At 40.1% G+C, this 22998-nt stretch overlaps 1 protein-coding gene across 1 annotated transcript in view; it reads right to left on the reverse strand.

Moving 5' to 3' along the window:
- LOC126240572 (uncharacterized) overlaps positions 1-22998 on the reverse strand; it is a 204718-nt gene that overhangs the window by 82588 nt on the left and 99132 nt on the right. The window contains exon 12 of the mRNA XM_049947935.1: positions 16477-16633. Coding sequence (XP_049803892.1) covers positions 16477-16633 — 157 coding nt within the window. The remainder of the gene's footprint in view (positions 1-16476; positions 16634-22998) is intronic.

A 22998-nucleotide genomic window follows, 5' to 3' on the forward strand; every position in this document is an offset into this window, starting at 1 on the left:
TGAGGATATAACCAACTCTGATTCCATCACAACTGTCGTGCACAGTGGCCATACACTATAAGGATGGGGAGGCACACGGCAGTCAGTCACAATCCCAGTAGTCTTTATTATTCTCGCAAATCTAGATTTCGATTATAAATAGCCATCTTCAATGCTAAAATGCAAAGAAATATTATAGAATCAAAATTAATTTACTTTACATAGAACAATAAGTAAACATCATGTTATTGAATTTTCGTTACAGTTCAACACACTCACAATAGTAACCATATGTTATTACAGGTGTATAGGCAGGAGAACACTGAGGCGGTTGTTTACAGCAAGTGCGACTGCCTTAGTTTAAGTCATGTTGTACAAATAATGTCCTCTATGATACAAACTAACTAACAGAGATTTGTTTCAATACAGAACGAATCATCTGTGTACAGAATGGAACATCCAGACTGTGACGCCTGTTATGCGGGGTAGACAGGTAGAAGACTTGAGATCAGGTTTGGTAAGCATGTAGCTTTGGATACGCGGGGTTGAGAGATCAAACTTTGCTGCTCACCTGGTTGAGAGTGGACACACACCCTTTCCTCTCTGAGGTCAGGTGACAAGTTATTGCAAATGGCTGAGAAAGGCAGACACAATGATCTCCTAGGGAGGTGGAGAGGTACTGCCATCTGAGATCATCTGACATCCAGCTGCTCAATGAGCAGATGTTGGAGAAGGGCAGTCGATACTGAAGCTCTTAAACGATCTGCTTCATGGCAAGAGATATCAGGACCCACGAGGGAGCTACTAGGGGAATTTCGGCCTGGCTTTAAAAGGACTCTTGGCTTGATAGTATGCGAGAACATAATTTATTACTATTATTATTAGACGATTCCATTTTGTTGGTACTATCCAATGCTTCCCTCATGAACCATGGACCTTGCCGTTGGTGGGGAGGCTTGCGTGCCTCAGCGATACAGATGGCCGTACCGTAGGTGCAACCACAACGGAGGGGTATCTGTTGAGAGGCCAGACAAACATGTAGTTCCTGATGAGGGGCAGCAGCCTTTTCAGTAGTTGCAGGCGCAACAGTCTGGATGATTGACTGATCTGGCCTTGTAACATTAACCAAAACGGCCTTGCTGTGCTGGTACTGCGAACGGCTGAAAGCAAGGGGAAACTACAGCCGTAATTTTTCCCGAGGACATGCAGCTTTACTGTATGATTAAATGATGATGGCGTCCTCTTGGGTAAAATATTCCGGAGGTAAAATAGTCCCCCATTCGGATCTCCGGGCGGGGACTACTCAAGAGGACGTCGTTATCAGGAGAAAGAAAACTGGCATTCTACGGATCGGAGCGTGGAATGTCAGATCGGGCAGGTAGGTTAGAAAATTTAAAAAGGGAAATGGATAGGTTAAAGTTAGATATAGTGGGAATTAGTGAAGTTCGGTGGCAGGAGGAACAAGACTTTTGGTCAGGTGATTACAGGGTTATAAATACAAAATCAAATAGGGGTAATGCAGGAGTAGGTTTAATAATGAATAAAAAAATTGGAGTGCGGGTTAGCTACTACAAACAGCATAGTGAACGCATTATTGTGGCCAAGATAGACACAAAGCCCATGCCTACTACAGTAGTACAAGTTTATATGCCAACTAGCTCTGCAGATGAAGAAATTGATGAAATGTATGACGAGATAAAAGAAATTATTCAGGTAGTGAAGGGAGACGAAAATTTAATAGTCATGGGTGACTGGAATTCGTCAGTAGGAAAAGGGAGAGAAGGAAACATAGTAGGTGAATATGGATTGGGGGGAAGAAATGAAAGAGGAAGCCGCCTTGTAGAATCTTGCACAGAGCATAACTTAATCATAGCTAACACTTGGTTCAAGAATCATAAAAGAAGGTTGTATACCTGGAAGAATCCTGGAGATACTAATAGGTATCAGATAGATTATATAATGGTAAGACAGAGATTTAGGAACCAGGTTTTAAATTGTAAGACATTTCCAGGGGCAGATGTGGATTCTGACCACAATCTATTGGTTATGAACTGCAGATTGAAACTGAAGAAACTGCAAAAAGGTGGGAATTTAAGGAGATGGGACCTGGATAAACTGAAAAAACCAGAGGTTGTAGAGAGTTTCAGGGAGAGCATAAGGGAACAATTGACAGGAATGGGGGAAAGAAATACAGTAGTAGAAGAATGGGTAGCTCTGAGGGATGAAGTAGTGAAGGCAGCAGAGGATCAAGTAGGTAAAAAGACGAGGGCTAATAGAAATCCTTGGGTAACAGAAGAAATATTGAATTTAATTGATGAAAGGAAAAAATATAAAAATGCAGTAAATGAAGCAGGCAAAAGGGAATACAAACGTCTCAAAAATGAGATCGACAGAAAGTGCAGAATGGCTAAGCAGGGATGGCTAGAGGACAAATGTAAGGATGTAGAGGCTTGTCTCACTAGGGGTAAGATAGATACTGCCTACAGGAAAATTAAAGAGACCTTTGGAGAGAAGAGAACCACTTGTAGGAATATCAAGAGCTCAGATGGCAACCCAGTTCTAAGCAAAGATGGGAAGGCAGAAAGGTGGAAGGAGTATATAGAGGGTTTATACAAGGGCGATGTACTTGAGGACAATATTATGGAAATGGAAGAGGATGTAGATGAAGATGAAATGGGAGATAAGATACTGCGTGAAGAGTTTGACAGAGCACTGAAAGACCTGAGTCGGAACAAGGCCCCGGGAGTAGACAACATTCCATTAGAACTACTGATGGCCTTGGGAGAGCCAGTCCTGACAAAACTATACCATCTGGTGAGCAAGATGTATGAGACAGGCGAAATACCCACAGACTTCAAGAAGAATATAATAATTCCAATACCAAAGAAAGCAGGTGTTGACAGATGTGAAAATTACCGAACTATCAGTTTAATAAGTCACAGCTGCAAAATACTAACGCGAATTCTTTACAGACGAATGGAAAAACTGGTAGAAGCGGACCTCGGGGAAGATCAGTTTGGATTCCGTAGAAATGTTGGAACACGTGAGGCAATACTAACCTTACGACTTATCTTAGAAGAAAGATTAAGAAAAGGCAAACCTACGTTTCTAGCATTTGTAGACTTAGAGAAAGCTTTTGACAACGTTAACTGGAATACTCTCTTTCAAATTCTGAAGGTGGCAGGGGTAAAATACAGGGAGCGAAAGGCTATTTACAATTTGTACAGAAACCAGATGGCAGTTATAAGAGTCGAGGGGCATGAAAGGGAAGCAGTGGTTGGGAAAGGAGTGAGACAGGGTTGTAGCCTCTCCCCGATGTTATTCAATCTGTATATTGAGCAAGCAGTAAAGGAAACAAAAGAAAAATTCGGAGTAGGTATTAAAATTCATGGAGAAGAAGTAAAAACTTTGAGGTTCGCCGATGACATTGTAATTCTGTCAGAGACAGCAAAGGACTTGGAAGAGCAGTTGAACGGAATGGACAGTGTCTTGAAAGGAGGATATAAGATGAACATCAACAAAAACAAAACGAGGATAATGGAATGTAGTCAAATTAAATCGGGTGATGCTGAGGGGATTAGATTAGGAAATGAGACACTTAAAGTAGTAAAGGAGTTTTGCTATTTAGGGAGTAAAATAACTGATGATGTTCGAAGTAGAGAGGATATGAAATGTAGACTGGCAATGGCAAGGAAATCGTTTCTGAAGAAGAGAAATTTGTTAACATCGAGTATAGATTTAAGTGTCAGGAAGTTGTTTCTGAAAGTATTTGTATGGAGTGTAGCCATGTATGGAAGTGAAACATGGACGATAAACAGTTTGGACAAGAAGAGAATAGAAGCTTTCAAAATGTGGTGCTACAGAAGAATGCTGAAGATAAGGTGGGTAGATCACTTAACTAATGAGGAGGTATTGAATAGGATTGGGGAGAAGAGAAGTTTGTGGCACAACTTGACTAGAAGAAGGGATCGGTTGGTAGGACATGTTTTGAGGCATCAAGGTATCACAAATTTAGCATTGGAGGGCAGCGTGGAGGGTAAAAATCGTAGAGGGAGACCAAGAGATGAATACACTAAGCAGATTCAGAAGGATGTAGGTTGCAGTAGGTACTGGGAGATGAAGAAGCTTGCACAGGATAGAGTAGCATGGAGAGCTGCATCAAACCAGTCTCAGGACTGAAGACCACAACAACAACAACATCCAATGCTATATCTATTTTACCACCAAACAAATAAATCACTATTCAATTGTAGCTCAAAGGTAGGTATAACAGCAGTTTGATTTATCATCTTCCTGCAAACTGCCTAAAACAGTTGCAGGAACAAATTATGTTTATGTATAAAGTTTTACATCAGTAGAGCTCATTTGTAGGTTTTATCAAATGTGCCTCATTAAATCAGCTTTGTCATATTGATTTTCATTATTTTACTACGATGTTAACAGATCTTCATAAAAAATGTTTGTAAGGACTTTATTTCTTTTATATTAAATATTATGTGGCTGACATGACTACTATGATATGAATGACTGTGCTAGGTTTTAGCTCCTGACGAATTTGTCTTGGCACCCTATCTTCATTGCTTTACAACCTCAAAACCTTCTCTCCCTCCTCAACCCAGTGCACCACCTTCCTAGATATTGACCTCCTCCTCTCTGATGACTTCATCCAGATCTTTGTACACATTAAACCCACCAACTACCAACAGTAGCTGCATTTTGACAGCTCTCATCTCTTTCACATTAAAAAATCCCTCCCATATAGTCTGGTTATCCAGGGATAAAAACTCCCTTGCTCAGTATGCCGAGTGTCTCACCATTCACAGAGAAGCACTATCCTCAGACCTAGTCCGCAAACAGATCTCCCGTGCCATTTCCTCTCACACCCCCAATCCTCCCATCACTCCCAAGAACGGGCCACAAAGGAGTGTCCCATTCATCACCATTACCACCCTGGAATGGAACAACGGAACCATATCCTTTGCCAGGGCTCTGATTACCTATCATCATGCCCTGAAGTGAGGGACATCCTACCCGAAATACTTTCCACCCCTCCTAAAATAGTGTTCAATCGCCCACTCACCCTCCACAACATCCTAGTCCATCCCTATCCCACTATCGATTGCAACTCTTTGCCACAAGGATCATATCCCTGTGGAACATCCAGGTGCAAATCCTGCCCAATCCACCCATCCAACACTTCCTATTCCAGTCCAGTCCTATCAGGGGCCGGGCCAACTGTGGAAGCAGCCACATAATTTACCAGTTCTGCTGCAATCACTGAACAGCTTTTTATATTGGTATGACTACCAAGCAACTGTCCACCAGAGTGTACGGCCACTGCAAAACTGTGGCCAAGAGCAAAGTAGACGACCACGTGGCACAACATGCAGTGCAACATGGAACATTTGATTTAAATGGCTGCTTTACTACCCGAGCCACCTTGATCCTTCCACCACCACCTTTTCTGAACTCTGTAGATGGAAGTTATCCTTAAACATATTCTCCGCTCCCATAATCATCCCACCTCAACCTACGGTAACATACCATCCCCACACCCTCCACCCAATAGTTTCCACCCCTTCTGTCCTATCACCTCCTCCCCAGTCTCATCCCCCATCCTGTTTATCTGCAGCCCTCTGCCAACAAACATATCCACCGATTTTCCCCCACTCTCTCCTTTTTTGCTCTTTTTTTCACACCTCCCTGCACTAAAACTTGCTGACACTGCACCTGTTGGCAGTCTAGTCCTTGTGCACTCCACCAAACAGCATCATCTCTCTCCTCATCTGTACACTACTATCCCTTCCCCTTCCCCTTCCCCACACCCTCCAGATGGCTGCTTGCATCCCCATGTAATGTTACATTCTGGCCAGAGATGCTGGAGTTGACGGTTGTGTGCACATGAGGTGTGCTTGCTTTTGTGTGTGTGTGTGTGTGTGTGTGTGTGTGTGTGTGTGTGTGTGTGTGTGTGTGTGTGTGTGTGTGTTACTGGTGAAGGCTGCGGCCGAAAGCTTTCTGTGAGTGTCTCTTAACTGTGCCTGTCAGCAACTTGACATGTCTTCTTTACAGTAAGTAACAATCTCTGTCCTTTCCCACATTGTAGAAATGAGAACAGTGAGAAACTAAACATCAGGATTGGTGATCATGAAGTAGAAGAAGTTAAGGAATTCTGCTACCTAGGCAGCAAAATAATTCATCACGGAAGGAGCAAGGATGACAAAAAGCGTACTAGCACTGGCCAAAAGGGCATTCCTGGCCAGTATCAAACCTTGACCTTAATCTGAGGAAGAAATATCCGAGAACATACATTTGGAACACAGCATTCTACAGTAGTGAAACATGGACTGTGGGAAAACAAGAAAGGAAGAGACTCTAAGCATCTGAGATGTGTTACAGAGGAATGTTGAAAATTAGGTGGACTGATAATGTAAGGAATGAGAAGGTTCTCCATCCAGTCAATGAGGAAAGGAATATATGGAAAACATTAACAAGAAGAAGGGACAGGATGATAGGACATCTGTTAAGCCATCGGGGAATAACTCCCATGGCACTAGAGGGATCTGTATTGGGTAAAAATTGTAGACGACAGAGATTGGAATATATCCAGCAAATAATTGAGGACATGGGTCACAAGTGCTACTCTGAGATGAAGAGGTTGGCACAGGAGAGGAATTCGTGTCAGGCCAAATCAAACTAGTTAGAAGACTGGAAAAAAAAAAAAAAAAAAAAAAAAAAGGGCAGGGGTCATCCCACACAGGCATAAGATAGGAGTAACTTCTTCGGATAGTGCTGCAAATGCTCTTACGACTGTTGAAGGGAAAGAGTCTCTATTGCAATGATGGTATTTAGGAAGCTGGGGTCACAGAGTAAAAGTACTTTGCGAAAAGGATAGAGGCTGTAAAGTATGGATTGACCTCGGATTGTACGATTATAAAGGATCCGACTAGTGAAAGTGAGGGACTGATGGAATTGGAAAAGGTGAACGTTCTTGTGGTAGGATGGGTGACAGCCTGAGACATCAACTAAAATGGTAACCTCATTAGGTGGAGTACCAAGCGCCAGATGTGACTTTAGATGTGTGATTGGAGTTTTACAAGGGCAAAGAACAGTTTTTGGAACTGGCGAAGGTGAAATGAGCAGCAATTCGTGGTTGGACGGTCACAGAACAAAAGGAGCAACTGTAAATTTATTAAAAAAATATCAAAAATAAGTAGGTAAAAGTTTACAGCTAAAGTGTTTTAACATATAGAGAGCTACGTAGGTAGTTCAGAAAATGTTTCAAAGAAGCAGAATGTAGAGGGCACATTCAAAAATAAGTACATTTGATCCCAAATTGGTACACAAGACAGTAAGAAACACGTGCTACTGTAAATTTACACTTGCAATCATACAATGAGATTGTAAATAAAAATACGTGATTGGTTAACAGTGAAGCTAAGCAGCACGAGTCAGTAGAGGAGAAAACGTTAAGGAATTAAGACTGAAAGGCAGTATCACCGAGAGAGCACAGAGGTTTGGCATGACACTATTTAGTGTGGTGAGCCGCTACAACAGCAGGCATTCAAATTGCACAACCACTGGTGGCTAAATTGTGTTTTGAAGGCAACTGCTGTAGAGGAGATGGAAGTAGGGAAATATTAAGGAATAAAGAGTGCAATGTGACGGTGCTATGTGAATTATATAAGCAGACGGAAGAACAGAAATACGACGTAACCTTTGCGCAAGAACCATGTTCGGTACCAGGAAAAATCCCCAATAAGATTACAACAGCACCAGTCACAACAGAAGGGAGATGCCTGATAGCAGCAGTAATAGTACTCAAAAGGAGATTAAAAGTAATGAAAATCACTCAATTTGTATGATGAGCAAACTATAGTCACGAAGTTATTCCTGTGGATACCAGTTGGTATACTGTCTGTATATACTTCCAATACTGTGATGAAATATCCACACACACTGAAAAATTAAAGCATATTTGTCAGCCTTTTTATAGTAAGCTAGTTGTAATTAGTATTCACACAAACATTGTATCTGTTCTGCATCACAGTGAAACACCAGATATGGAGGTCATCAAATGGAAGATGTGATTCTGCAGCTGCAGTTGCGTTTGCATAATAATCTCTCTAATATTCCTACATGCTGAAACAGGGTGGTACAAATTCAAATACAGATGTTAAACTTACAAGTGCACCAGCTAGTAGGTAATTCAACACTGGGAAGTCACCTCATGAGAGAGCAATCATGAACTGATTAATGCTGCCTCACTGCCTCACCATGGAGGCTCAGGGAACAACATAGAACTCTCTCATTGTAAGATGGCAAGAACAGAAAAGAGGATTGGGAGCTTCTCCGCACAGAGAATATTTCCCCATCCTAACTGCAGCCAAGAGACAGTATTGATGAAAAAGCCACTGAATGATCTGCCACTATACAGAAAGCAATAGAGAAGGTTGTGCCACTGAAGAAACACATTGATGCAGCACAAATGATACCTTGGATCACAGAACTTACCGAGCTTAGAAGATAAGTTTGTAAGGCAGGAAGAATATAACAAAGACATAATTTAGACTGAGGTAACATAGAAGATAAGTTTGTAAGGCAGGAAGAATATAACAACGACATAATTTAGACTGAGGTAATATAGGCAGAGTAATATAGGCAGAGAGTATTTATCCGAGATAAGCTCTGTCAGACGAGCTAGCTGAGAGAGATTTGTTCTTGAAAAATTTGCAGCTGTTCCTTGGGGTATGCCCTATAAAATTATAACTAAGAAAACAAGAGCCCCCACTGTTCTGCCCACAATCCAGACTGAAGGCCAAATGACAAAAAAAAAATTGGAGGGGAGGGAACCAACTGAAGTTCTTTTTGAGTTCGTCTTCCAGATGACAATGAAAAAAAAAAAAAAAAAAAAAAAAAGGAAAGAAAAGAAAAAAAAAAGAAAAAGAAAAAAAAACAGAGAGCAGATCGAAGAGCCATATGACAATACAGATGTTGTGTACTTATGTACCAATATAGAGGTTGCTGAAATCACATGCGGTATGAAAGTAAATGCAGCATCTGGTTACAATGGCATAGCGCCTGAGGCACTACAATCATTACATCCCTAGATAGTTCTTGCATGAGTAGGTTAATTAAAGAACACATTACCCAGAGACACTTTCAAAAATGTTGAAAAATGGCAGAAGTAGTCATTACAAAAAAGGGAGAAAATAAAAATCTTTTACTTACCAAATCATACCAGTCAACTAGCGTAATAAATGTACTGGGTAAGATTTTAGAAAAAATACTAATCAATAGGTTCAGGAAGGGTAAATGTATTGAGGATGTAATTAATGGGGCGAAAGAATTACTATACGCTGCAGACACAAAATCTGGGGCATTTGATAACTTATGGTATCCTTCATTCTTTGAAAGACTAAGGGATACGGACTACCCAAGAACTTTATACTACTACCTACTCGATTACTGCATGCAAAGACCAACATGTGATGCTAGTAATTCTTTAAGTCTCACATCAACAAGTTGAATTAATGTATTACAAAAGGATGCCCTCAATGCCCTGTTTGCACTCCTGGATTCCAGGACATTAACTTGGAACTACTTTTCAATAGATTACATCCTCGAGATCACAAAGTAGCGTGGAATTAATAGGAGTTGTTATATACTGATGGTTTGTTACTTTTAGTGTATGCCAACAGTCTGGACTGGATAGAAAATAAATGTAGTAAACTGCTCGGAATCGTGCATGAATGGTGCTCACAGGTGCGCCTGAAGGTAGCACCACAAAAATTGCCAAACTTCTTACTTCTAGGAAGTATTATTAGGGATCCCTCAAAGTAAATCGTGAGGTATTTCGAAGGTATATCATCAACTGGTATTTAGGGGTACACCTGGACAAATGTTGGGCATTCAATGGCCACACAGAAATTTTAGCAAGGGCAGGTAATGGTATGAAGAATGAAATTATTACTACGGGGCAAATACGGTTTTGTTTGCCAATGAATGTAATGAGATTGTAAAAGTATATTAATTGTATTTGTGGGCTATGGTGCTGGTGTTTGGATGCACTGGGTAAGACTGGTCAAACCTACTGCTGCAGTAAGGAAAGTACAGCGAGGAAGTCCACTACCATACTGCAGAGCTTTGAGCGCCATACCTATGGACATTCTAACTAAATTAATGGGCATTATGTCCTCTAGATCTACAAATATGAAAAATAGCTGCTAAATTGGCTGAGAAAGAAACAGTACAAAAAAATACACAAGATTCCCATAGAATCAGCAACAAATCCAATAGTAATAAAGAATTCAAAATTTGCAGACTAGCATCAGAGATGGAATTCACCAGACACAGAAAGGAGAACATTTTAATTTCTTCCTGATGCAGATGAAAGGCTTCATATGACACATTTTGAGCCAAGTAGGAGATTGGTCAACTACCTTTCTAAACATGGGCCATAACCTACATATCTGAATAGAAATGGCTAAAGACAATGACCAGCTGCGACTATGGCAAAATTGGGACACACAATCATGTCCTATGGAAAATTCCCATAGTTGAAGATATTACAAGGACTGCTAGGCAGGCTTTAAGAGGTAAAAATGTTTATTAGATAATTACAGTAAAACAGGAATTTGATACCCTATATCTCGAAGCTGATGCTGTATCTAAAAAAAAAGGGGGGGGGGGGGAGGCAACAGAAGCGTTACATCGTGATGTATTCCAACTTCGGCACCACTGTTTCATAAAGTTCCGATAGAAGGTTGCACTATACTTACTTTCTTTTCTTTCTTTTGCTTGTGCCTTTTGTCCCGTGGAGACGCAGGGTCGGCACGGTTAATCGGATGTGGCAATGTTAGTTGTTAGTTTAAGGGGTGGCCAGATGTCCCTCCTGCTGCCACCCCGTACTCCCCTGGAAGGAAATATTGTACCCCAACTGTCTGCAAAGAGTGTAATCCATGGAATAGTGCGAAAGTGTTCAGACGTCTGCGAGCCGTGTAACTGAGGCCGAACGTGGGGACCAGTCCGGTATTCACCTAGGGGGATGTGGAAAACCGCCTAAAAACCACATCCCGGCTGGCCGGCACACCGGCCCTCGTCATTAATCAAGCGGGTGGATTCGATTCGCGGCCGGCGCACCTACCCGAGTCCAGGAAGCAGCGTGTTAGCGCTCTCGGCTAACCTGGCGGGTATGGTGGCACTACACTTAGCCTCCAAAATGGTGCCTGTAATGGAGGTGTATTCCATGCAGGGAGCTGCTGTCGAGTTTCTTTTCGCAGAAAACCAGAGCACTGTAGACATTCATATGCACTTGCAGAAGGTCTACAGAGACTTGGCAGTGAAAAAAGGCACAGTGAGTCAATGGGTAAGCCGCCTGTAATGATTGCAACAGGTTTGCACAAACCTGTCTGATCTCCCTCATGTACGCAGGTAGCTCACAGCTATGACTCCTCCGATTTTGGAATGTAATGACACACTGGTTCGAAGTGATCAATGGATCAGGACAAACTTCTCCTCCGCGACAACGCAAGTCAGCGCACCTGATAAGAACTCACAAAACTTTATTTGACTGTTCTTCCTCATCCACCCTACAGCCCGGACCTCACACCTCCTGACTTCCATCTACCTGGTCCAATGAAGGATGCATGGGAAGTAATACATGGAGGTTACTGACGCAGCAAGACATGACTCTTACGTCGACCAGCGGAGTGGTATCTTGCGGGCATACAGGTCCTCCTAGAAACATCGTCTGATGCTTATAGCACTTTTTATTGTAGTAGTAGTACATGATTTTTGTAATAGCAGTAGGCACAATTATCGCTATAAATTAATCAAGATAATCTGAAATAATGAAAACCTACATCTCTTTTTCTGTCACAGTAAAGGAAGACCCGACTAAGGGTGGATGGTGACGCCACAGGAAGATGATAGGTAGCCATCTAAATGTTAGAGAAGTGATAGTAGAAGAAAAAAGATAAAGACAGGAAAAAATAGTATTACAGACAATGTAAACTTAATTCGTGCAAAACAAGTAGATCATCATGAAAATTCATGCACATTTTATTCTATGTGTAATGGTCAATTGTTGTAAGCAAGAAAGTAGGCTATAATAAATAAATACATAATGGACACCCAGTTGTAGATCATTAAAGAGAGACAGTAACAAAGGTATAAGGGCATGGGAAGGACGAGAGCCAAATCGGCAAATGTATAACAAAAATGGAAATTCCTCGATAGAGCGATACATAAAAGAAGCAAAAGGCAACCACTCACTTATAGCGGATGAATGAGCAGTACACATGAACACACAACAGAAAACAGCATTCATACTAGCTTTCGAGCACTAGCTCTTTTTCTAGAAAAAATACACACAATCACATACACAACTCACAGATACCCAAACACACCGTGAACACAGCACAGGCACATCCCAGAAGTTCAACATGATCTCAAGCAGCTCCTCAAGGACTTTGGTCCATCCCAAAACCTGTCTTCCGAATCCATCTCCTTCCTCACGCGAACAACCTCCCCCCTTTCCTATCTTTTACCTAGTCCCCAAACTCCACAAACCCAATCCCACCGGTCTCCTTATTGATCTTCCATTGTGGCTGGTAAAATGCTCCAACAGAATGAGCCTCTGCCTTTGCTGACAAACACCTCCAAACTATTGTCTGCAACCTCCCATCATATATTCAACACATTGCTCACTTCCTTCACTGTGACCCCACAGTTCCTGCTCCATTACCATCAGGCTCCTTGTTGATCAGTGTGGATACAGCATCTTTGTTTGCCAACATTCCCCATGCGCATGGTCTTGTGGCCATGGAACACATTTCTGGATGTCGTCCTAATACTAAATGCACCACTTCTTTCTTAAATCATTCTATCCAACTATAATTATTTCATATTTGAAGGCCAAATTTACAAACAAATCTGTGGTACTGCCATAGGTATTCACATGGCACCATCCTATGTCAACTTACTTATGGGTCATTTGGAGATATCCTTCCTAACAAGTCAACACCTAAAACCTCTTGCATGTTCCAGATTCACTGATGACATATTCACAATCTGGATGCACGGCAAGGACAATTTTTGTTTTTCCCACCTTAACTTCCACGCTTATTCTCAGATCCACTTCACCTGGTCCTTTCCATCTCACTGAGCCACCTTCCTATGTGTCGACCTCCACGTCTCAGATGGCTTCAAAAGACGCCTGTCCATATCAAGTACATCAATGAACAATAGTACGTCCACTTTGACAGCTGTCATCTGTTTTATGTCAAAAAGCCTCTTCCTTACAGCCTCACCATCTGTGGATGCCACATCTGCAGTGGAAAGCAGGAGTTGTCGAAATATACAGATATCATCGTCAGAGGTTTTACTGACAGACAATATCATATCCAGCTCACCCATAAACAAATCCCTCACGTCATCTGCTCCTATGATGCCAGTACAGCCGTAAACAGCCACTGACCACCACTACTCTGATCATCCAGTATCAAGCTGGCCTAGAAAAGTTCAACCATATCCTCCACAAGGGCTTTGATCACCTCTCATTGTGCACTAAGATGAGAGATATTCTACCCACAGCCCCCAAAGGAGTTTTCTGCGGCTCACCCAATCTACTTAATAGCCCTGTCCATTCCTATTCCACTCCTACTACAATCCTGCACTCCACAGGTCATTCCCTGATGGTCAGACCAGCTGCAAGATCTGTTCCCATACATCCATCCACTGCCTTCCAACACAGTCCAGTCACAGGTATTTCCAACCCTATAAAAGATAGGGCCCAATAAAAGATATGTTCATTCTGTTGTCATAGAGCACCTGTACCACTAGTTATTTATTATTTGTAAATAAGCACTTAGATTTGGGAGTATACCCTCGTCTGTGTGCCTTTTTTTTTTTTTTTTTTTTTTTTTTGGTGGGGTTTAAGGGCGCTCAACTACTGAGGTCATTAGCGCCCAGTCACTGTTGTTAGAGCACATGGAATCTAGTAAAACTCAAGGGGAGGGGGGACACCAGAAAGACCTGACAAAGATGTAGATAAAATAAGTAAAAAGGTTAGATGTCTTTGGACAAGCCAGTCAAAGTTATAAAACGCAGAACACGAGCAGCTGCTCGAGTGTCATCAGCTAAAATATCCGGTAAAGTAGATGGCAGGGACAGGACAACACGAGATTGACTAAAGCGGGGACACGACAATAAAACATGGCGCACTGTTAATGCCTGACCAAAAGGGCACTGCGGGGCTGGGTCACCGGAGAGCAGGTAGCGGTGGCTAAACCGGCAATGCCCAATCCGCAACCTGGTCAGAAGGACCTCCTCTCGCCGAGATGGTCGGGAGGAGGTTGTCCAAGCAGTTGGGAGCGGTTTTACTGCCCGGAGCTTGTTTCCTTGGAGGGATGACCAAGCATCCCACCACAACGACACAAGCCTCTTACAAACATCCCCACGAACGTCAGATGACGGGACACAATGGGAGGCTGGCCGAGGCAGGAGGACTGCAGCCTTGGCTGCAGCATCCGCAGCCTCATTCCCAGGCACTCCTACATGTCCGGGAACCCACAGAAAGCTGACAGGAGAACCATTATCAGCGAAAGAATGGAGGGACTGCTGTATCCGTTGAACCAACGGATGGACCGGATAGGGAGCTCCAAGGCTCTGAAGAGCACTGAGTGAGTCAGAGCAGAGTACATACGATGAATGGCGGTGGCGGCGGGCAAACTGAACGGCCTGATGGAGAGCAAAAAGCTCGGCCGTAAAGCTGGAACATTGGTCGAGGATGTGTGCCTATTTGTCTCATTCTCTTCGTGTGGGCTGGCTTTCTCTCTTCAGTTCATGTTGTTCCAGTCTACTTTACTACTTTGGCTTTTTCCTCTCTTAATCAGCTTGCCATTTGTGATATCTGGACCTGAATATTTTGCAGTTCTGGACATTTTCTGAAGTAACTACTGCCAATTTCAAATCAAGTTTTGATCTCGTCATCCCATTTCATCATGTCAGTTTCATATGTCTGTCTAGGTTAATTCTTTTAATGTGTCCATACAATCTTAACCTGCATTTTCAAATGACATGGTGAAAATTTTTGGATTTCCTAACTGTTCTAAGGCAATACTGTTTATCTACAAGTTTTGAACTTTCGAATTTTCTTATGAATTTGTGTGCCTTCTCCTCAGTGTTGTCAATGTCTGTTTTCCTCTTCAAAATTAGTGTTTCTGATGCACAGAGGCATTCTGGTTTAATTACTGCCCTGCAATGTCTTAGTTTTGAATGTTTGGAGTACATTTCTTATTGTAGATATTTTGGGTAAGTTGGTATGCAGTTTCCACCTTTTGATTCCATTTTCCTGAATGATTTCACCAAGATATTTAAATTTTGGTCATTGTTTGATTTTGTCATATTTCGTCTATGAATCTTGGTGCTCGTTTGTTGCAAATCATGTACTCTGCCTTTTCAAAAGATATGTGGAGACCAACTTTTTCTGCAGTTTCATTCACGTGTTCAATCTGCTTTTGGGCTGATGAACTACCATGAGTTATGTAGGCAATTTATAGATAACTCGCCCCTGTCTAAAGTGAGTGCATGGTCAATTTTGAGGACTGGTTTTTGTTTGTGCCATTCTTGTATCACTTTCTCCATGACACAGTTGAAAAGTTACGGAGACAGTCCATCTCCTTGTTGTATTCCTATTTTAAATCTGAAAGGATCTAAGATTAAATTTAATCTTGGACTCTGTATCTGTCAGTGCCTGTTTCGTGTTTGCAAATGTTCTCAGGTCTAATAATTTTTAAGATTTAGTCTGCCCATCAACGATGCACAGGTGGCCTCGGTAGTGGAAGACAATACATAGAAAGCAGACATATATATTTTGTTATAGTCCTAGTCTCACACAAATTTTCAATCCCTAAAGAGGGTTCACTTCTCTTTATGTTAATAGGAGGATTCTATTTTCCTTTTGGCAAACAGTTACAACTTAATATTATTTGGAAGTAGCTGTGCATGGGCATATGAATGGGGAAGGAGGACTGCGGAAAACAATCATGTCACAACAGTCCACAGAGACAATCCTGGATATCTCTGACTGAGCTCTATTATTTGTCTTAACTTTAAGAGTCAGCAACTGCACATTTCAATAACTAATTTTTTTAAATTTTCTTTTTCTTGTTGGGAATCTGCTTACACGTCTGCTATAGATAAAAAACAGTTTGTGAAGTAATGAATGTTATCTATCTAGTGGTATCCTGTTCCCTCATGAGTTGTTTAATGTTCCTTCTGACCTTTTTTTGCTTGTTACTCTGCAGCAAACAAAATGTTATTCATGTTACTTTGACTGAAATACGTTGTTTATCTAAATTTGTCCTAGTTCTCTTAAATAAACAATCATTTTCCCCAAATCAAACTTATGACAGTTTTGGCACAATGAGAAATCATTGCATAGAAATAATTTATACCTTACAAGACTAGCACACAATAAAAAAGTAGGAAACATACTACTCTGCGATCCTCTTCTGATTTTGTCAAATTCTGCGCCAAATATATGATCTTCTGTAAGCTGACTGAAAGGTGCAGGATCTTCAAAGGGATTCCAGTCAGCAATATCTGCTGACAGTGATCTACCACCATGGGTAAGAGTATTGGCAAGTTCTCCCTACAAAGAAAAGAATAAAAAAATCACTTATCGGTAATACAATGACAAATTACTGCTTACAAAAGTAGGCAAATGTATTCACATATCTAAGAATAAAAAAGTGTTACCATTTCCACAACAAATCATTATCAGTTCTGAGATCTCTACTAGTTCCAACTATGGTTTCTGCAAGTTTACCTTTAATCATTTCACACTTCAAATACATAATTCACTATAATGTGTAGGTATTCACAAATGTAAGGAGGTGCATCAGTCTATTAATGTCTATAGTGACAACTCCTGCACCTTACATGAAACAATGACACTGTGACGTGTGTGTGTGTGTGTGTGTAATGTCTACAGGCACACATTCCTGTTCATTGCCAAGTTGCCAGCCATCCACCTACCAGCATAAAGGTCCTTTTGCTACTGTAAGGGAATTTAATTTTTGGGGAAGTTTACTTTTTCTGAGACTGTTTATTAAACAGCAGCAGTCACCACATGATATGATTTCAGCCATCTGCAGGTCACACATATGGCACTCACAACGTCTTGATATACAGTGAGTGAGTTTCATGTTCCATGGACCATTAGCACAACAAATCATAATGATGTGGAACGAGTCTCTATACATTCACATCATATATTAATTTGTAAACATGATTACAAGCTGAACATTTGTTAGTTCTTTTAATAATAATAATAATTAATAATAATAATAATGTATTATTATTATTAAAAATATACAGGTGTGATCTTGTTATTCCTACCCACCAACTTTTACACATTAAAATAACATAAATTAAACTAGGGTCTGCAAGGAATTGTCAAGCAGAAACTTTTCAATTTGTTTTAAAATTTACTTTGTTTTCTGTGAGACATTTTATATCACTGGGTAAGTTACCAAAAATTTTAGTTACAGCATTGTACCACTCTTTTTCTGGTAAAGACAACCTTAATGTGGAGTAAAGACTTCTGGTATTGTAATTACATACATCATTGTTACTTTCGAACTGCAGTGGGTTATTTACAACAAACTTCATGAGGTAATAAATATCATGTGAAGCAGTAATCACATGTCAAACTCCTTAAAAGACATCTGCAACATAACTGTGAGTGAGCTCCACATATTATTCTTATAGCATGTTTTTGAGTAATAAAGACTTTCTTTTTGAAAGACGAGTAACCCCACTACATTATTCCATACATCATCATCATCAATAAATGAAAATATGCAAAATGTCAACTTAACAAATACGTCTCTCCTCAAGATTTGCAATGGTTGTAAGTGCAAATGTGGCTTCACTAAATTATTGTAGGAGTTGCAAAATGTGTTTTTTTCCAATTTAAATTCTCATCAACATGGACACCTAAGACTTTTGAAGTTTCCATGCTATGTATTATTTTCTTACTATGTGTGATTTTTATCATTGGTATAGTACCCCTAGATGTGCAGAAGTGAATTTGTTGTGGTTTGTTTTTTTAAAAAATTGAGGGCAACATCATTAGCAGAAAACCATTCAACTATGCTTTTAAGAACATTGATTACCATTACAATACTTGTGTCATATGCAAAAAAGAACTAATCCTGCCTGTTGTATATTAGATAGTAGATTGTGTGCATATATGAGGAACAATAGTGGATTGAAGATTAAGCCTTTGTGAACCCCATATGTGATTTATTCCCAGTCAGCATAATGTCTGTGGACTACACTCGTTGAATTACTTAGCACAATTTCCTGCATTCTTTTAGTTATATATGATATATCCATTAGTCAGCTATACCACCAATCCCATGAAAAACTCTTGTTTATCTCCAATATTGTGGTCCACATAGTCAAGTTACTTACATAGGTCACAGGAAATACCAACCAGTGCTATTTTGACATTTCATGCTTGTAAAATTTGGTGAGTGAACTGTGAAATGGCATTTTCTGTAGAGCAACTCTTCTAAAATTCAACCTGTGATTTGCTGAGGATACTATTGTTGCTCAGGTGAGATATATCATCTCCTCAAAAATTTTGAAAAATGAAGTAAGGGAGTGAAACAGGTTCTATTACTTTTCTTAAAGATGGGTTTAACAATGGCATATTTCAGTCTCCCTGGAAAAGTCTTGAGTTAGTGGCACAGTACATATTTTAGATACGACTGGAAACAAATTTTTAGTACTCTATTGGAAACACCTTTAAATACAGATAAGCTTTTATTTTTGAGGGAATATATAATTTTTTTTTTAAATTTCAGAAGGAGAAGTTTGCGATACATACATATGATTAAATTTTTTGAGGGTAGCTTTTTCCAGTATACTACCTTGATTGGTTTTTTTAAACCATTTGTCTCTATACTTTCTACCTTATTTGAGAAATGATTATTAAATATATCTGTGACTCATCATTTATAGATCTTCCATTCAATTAAATAGTAATGTTATCCAGTTGTGTGGCTGGTTGTCCTGTCTCGTTTCACCACATTCCATATTACAGCCTTAATCTTATTATCGAAATTACTGGTGTCAGACATCTTGTGCATGTTTCTTGATTTTTTTTAATAAGTTTTCTTAGCAACTTTGAGTAGTTTTTGTAGTGTGCAACTACTGCAGGACCTCTTCTGGTTCTTCCCAACAGATAAGTTTCCTTCTCCCATTCACAAGAAACTTTAATCCTTCTAAAGATTTTTCTTTTATATGGCTGTTTAATGTCCTTTCTGATTAGCTTATGTAGAAAGCTGTGTTCAAAAAATGATTTCAAACTATCATGGAACAGATTAAATTTAATGTAAGTGTTTGGCTCATTATAAGTTTCATTCCAGGTCATCTCTTGTAAATTATTCTAAAAACATTTGTGCTGGAGCTATTAGTTATTCTACCTGATTTCCACTGAGGAGTATCAATACTGTAAGGCACTATCTATCTTATTTATGCCAACTAACTGTGCATTTTAATCAGAGAGACCCCCTGTTCCTGTATTGACAGTTATTTTCTTGCTTTGAGTTTCTCCAAAGAAAACATTATTAATTAGGGTCCTACTGCTTTTATTCATCCGCGTTGGAAAGTTAATTACTGAGATGAAGTTGTAGGATCCAAATAAGGTTTCCAGATAATTTTTGCTATCAGAATACCTTAGAAAATCTACACTGAAGCCACCACAGGTTATTCACTCTTTGCTGTTGTCTGACAGATTGCATATTAAGGAAACCAAATTCCTAATAAGCAGTTCAAAATTTCTCAGTGAGGATATATATATATATATACACACATTTATACGGAATAGAGCATGGGGAAATAAACGGAAGGGATGGTTGGGAATTCATGACTGCCAGCTGGACACGGCAGTGTAGTAATGCAACACTGAAAGTCAAAAATTTGCTACGTCCCAAACCCAAATTTATAGTTCACATGAGCAGTTGCATTAACCGCTTTGGTCATTCGGCAAGTGGCCCCTGACCAACTGAAATTTACAACTCACTGCATGCTGCAATTCAGTGTCCCTCGTCCGTTAACCCCTTACTTGAAAATTATTGATCCCCATATGAATTCGGATGATATTAGGGCATCCGCACTAAGACAAACGTCAAGGAGCCATCACACTCTTGCAGAAATGTATACAGGGAGGTGTTAAAAGTCATGGAATACCACTTCAGACCTTTTTTTGCCTGGCACAGTGCAGCTACTCAGTGTGGTATGGACTCACCAAGTCATTGCAAGTCCCCTACAGAAATACTGACCCATGCTGCCTCTACAACCATCCATAATTATGGAAGTGTAGCCAGCATAGGACTCTGTGCATGAACTGACCTCCCAATTACATCCCATAAATGTTCGGTAAGATTCATGTTGGGTAATCTGAGGGGCCAAATCATTCGATAGACTTGTCTACAATGTTAATCAAACCAGGCACAAACAAATGTCACCCAGTGGCACAGTGCATTTTTATGCATAAAAAATTCCAACGTTACTTGGGAATATGAAGTCCATGAATGGCTGCAAGTAGCCAAACATAACTGAAGACCCAATCAATTCCATGTGAATACAGCCCACACCATTACAGAGCCACCACCAGCTTGCACAGTGCCTTGTGGATAACCAAGGTCCATGGCTTTGTGGGGTTTGACCATACTTTAACCCCACTGTCAGCTCTTACTAACTGAAAAAGGGACTCATCTGACCAGGGTGAGGTTTTCCAGTTGTCTAGGGTCCAGATTAGATTAGATTAGATTAGTTTTGGTTCCATAGATCCGTGCTGAGGAGATCCTCGTGGATGTGGAACATGTCAATTTATTTTTTTTTTTTTAAGCTGAAATAACAATACTAATAGTATGAATATATACATCATTTGTTTCTATTAAAAAATTCGTCAATGGAGTAGAAGGAGTTGGCCACTAGTAAGTCTTTCAGGCTCCTTTTAAACTGATCTTTATTTGTAACTAAATTTTTTATGTTTACTGGCAAATTATTGAAGATGTGTGTTCCTGAGTAGTGGACCCCTTTTTGAACTAAAGTAAGTGCTTTTAAGTCCTTGTGCAGATCATTTTTGTTCCTGGTATTGTATGTATGAACTGAGCTGTTTGTTGGAAAAAGAGATATATTATTTAAGACAAATTTCATTAATGAGTAAATATACTGAGAGGCAGTAGTTAGTATACCCAGTTCTTTGAAGAGGTTTCTACAGGACGTCCGTGAATTTACTCCACAAATAATACGTATTACACGCTTTTGGACTCTGAAAACTTTTGTTTGACTTGAAGACCAAAATATTATACCATATGACATTATGGAATGAAAGTAGGCAAAGTATGCAAGCTTTTTCATTTTTATGTCGCCTATGTCTGCTAACACTCGAATTGCAAATACAGATTTGTTAAGGCGTTTCTGCAGTTCTGTGGTGTGCTCTTCCCAACTGAATTTATTATCAAGTTGTAATCCTTGGAATTTAAGACTGTCAACCTCTTCTACCTGCTCTTCTTCATACTTTATGTATATGCTGGGTGGAAACCTCTTACAGGTTCTGAATTGCATAGAGTGAGTCTTTTCTAAGTTTAATGTCAGTGAGTTGGCTTTAAACCATTTATTAATATCCATGAAAATATCATTAGCAGATCTTTCTAGAACTACATTTGACATACTATTTATTGCAATACTTGTGTCATCTGCAAACAAAATGAACTCTGCTTCTGGCAGTGTAACTGATGAGAGATCATTAATGTACACAAGAAAAAGCAATGGCCCTAAGATGGATCCTTGTGGGACACCACATGTAATTTCTTCCCATTCTGATGATGACTGATGACTTAATTCATTAGTCCCTTGCACTGACACCCTTTGTTTCCTGTTAGTGAGGTATGACTTGAACCATTTTGCAGCACTGCCCATGACACCATAGAATTCTAATTTACTTAAAAGGATGTTGTGGTTCATCCGATATGGTCACAATTCCATGAGAGGTGCTGCAGGCATACTTGCATTGGCCAGGTGCACTCACATTGGCTGGCTGCTGCTGTAGCCCACTAATGTCAAATTTCAACATGCTATCCTAATGCATACATTCATTGTACATCCCACAATGATTTCTGTGGTTATTTCAAACAGTATTTTATTGTCTGTCAGCACTGACAACTCTGCACAAACGCCGCTGCTCTCAGTATTTAAGAGAAGGCCGTTGGCCACTACATTATCCACAGTGAGAGGTAATGCCTGAGATTTGATGTTCTAGGCACACTCTTGACACTGTGAATCTTGGAATATTGAATTCCCTAACGATATCCGAAATGGAAAGTCCCACGCATCTAGCTACAACTATCGTTCCATATTCAAAGCCTTTTAATCCCCGTCGATGGTCATTAATAATGTCAGACACCTTTTCACATGATTCACCTGAGTAAAAATGACAGCTCGCCAATGCTCTACTCTTTTTATCTTAGGTGCATAACACTACCGCCATCTGTATACGTGCACATTGTTATCACACGGCTTTTGTCACCTCAGCATATATTTGGGTGGTGTATGTCCTGTCTGATATTTCCTCTGATGGACGTCACTAATGCTGACCCTAAAATTACAGGTTTGTTTAAGTAACACATTCATATTAATTCACGTTTTTCTACATTTAGAGCTAGTTGCCACTCATCATATGAACAAGACATTTTTTCTGAGTCACCTTGTATCAACCTACAGTTATTGAACTTCAACACCTTCCTACACACCACAGCATCATCAGTAAACAACCTCAGACTGCTGCCCAATCTGTCCGCCACAAAATTTATGTATATGTGAGGTCTACTCAAAAAAATTCTGGAACATTCATATTTTGCGCCAATAGTGAGTTGGAGTGAAAAGTGGTTGGCATCCCTGCACATGCCTGTGTTTAATGTGTAACTGCAAAGTTTCACT

Source organism: Schistocerca nitens, chromosome 1, assembly GCF_023898315.1.
Source record: "Schistocerca nitens isolate TAMUIC-IGC-003100 chromosome 1, iqSchNite1.1, whole genome shotgun sequence".
NCBI classification, from domain to species: domain Eukaryota; kingdom Metazoa; phylum Arthropoda; class Insecta; order Orthoptera; family Acrididae; genus Schistocerca; species Schistocerca nitens.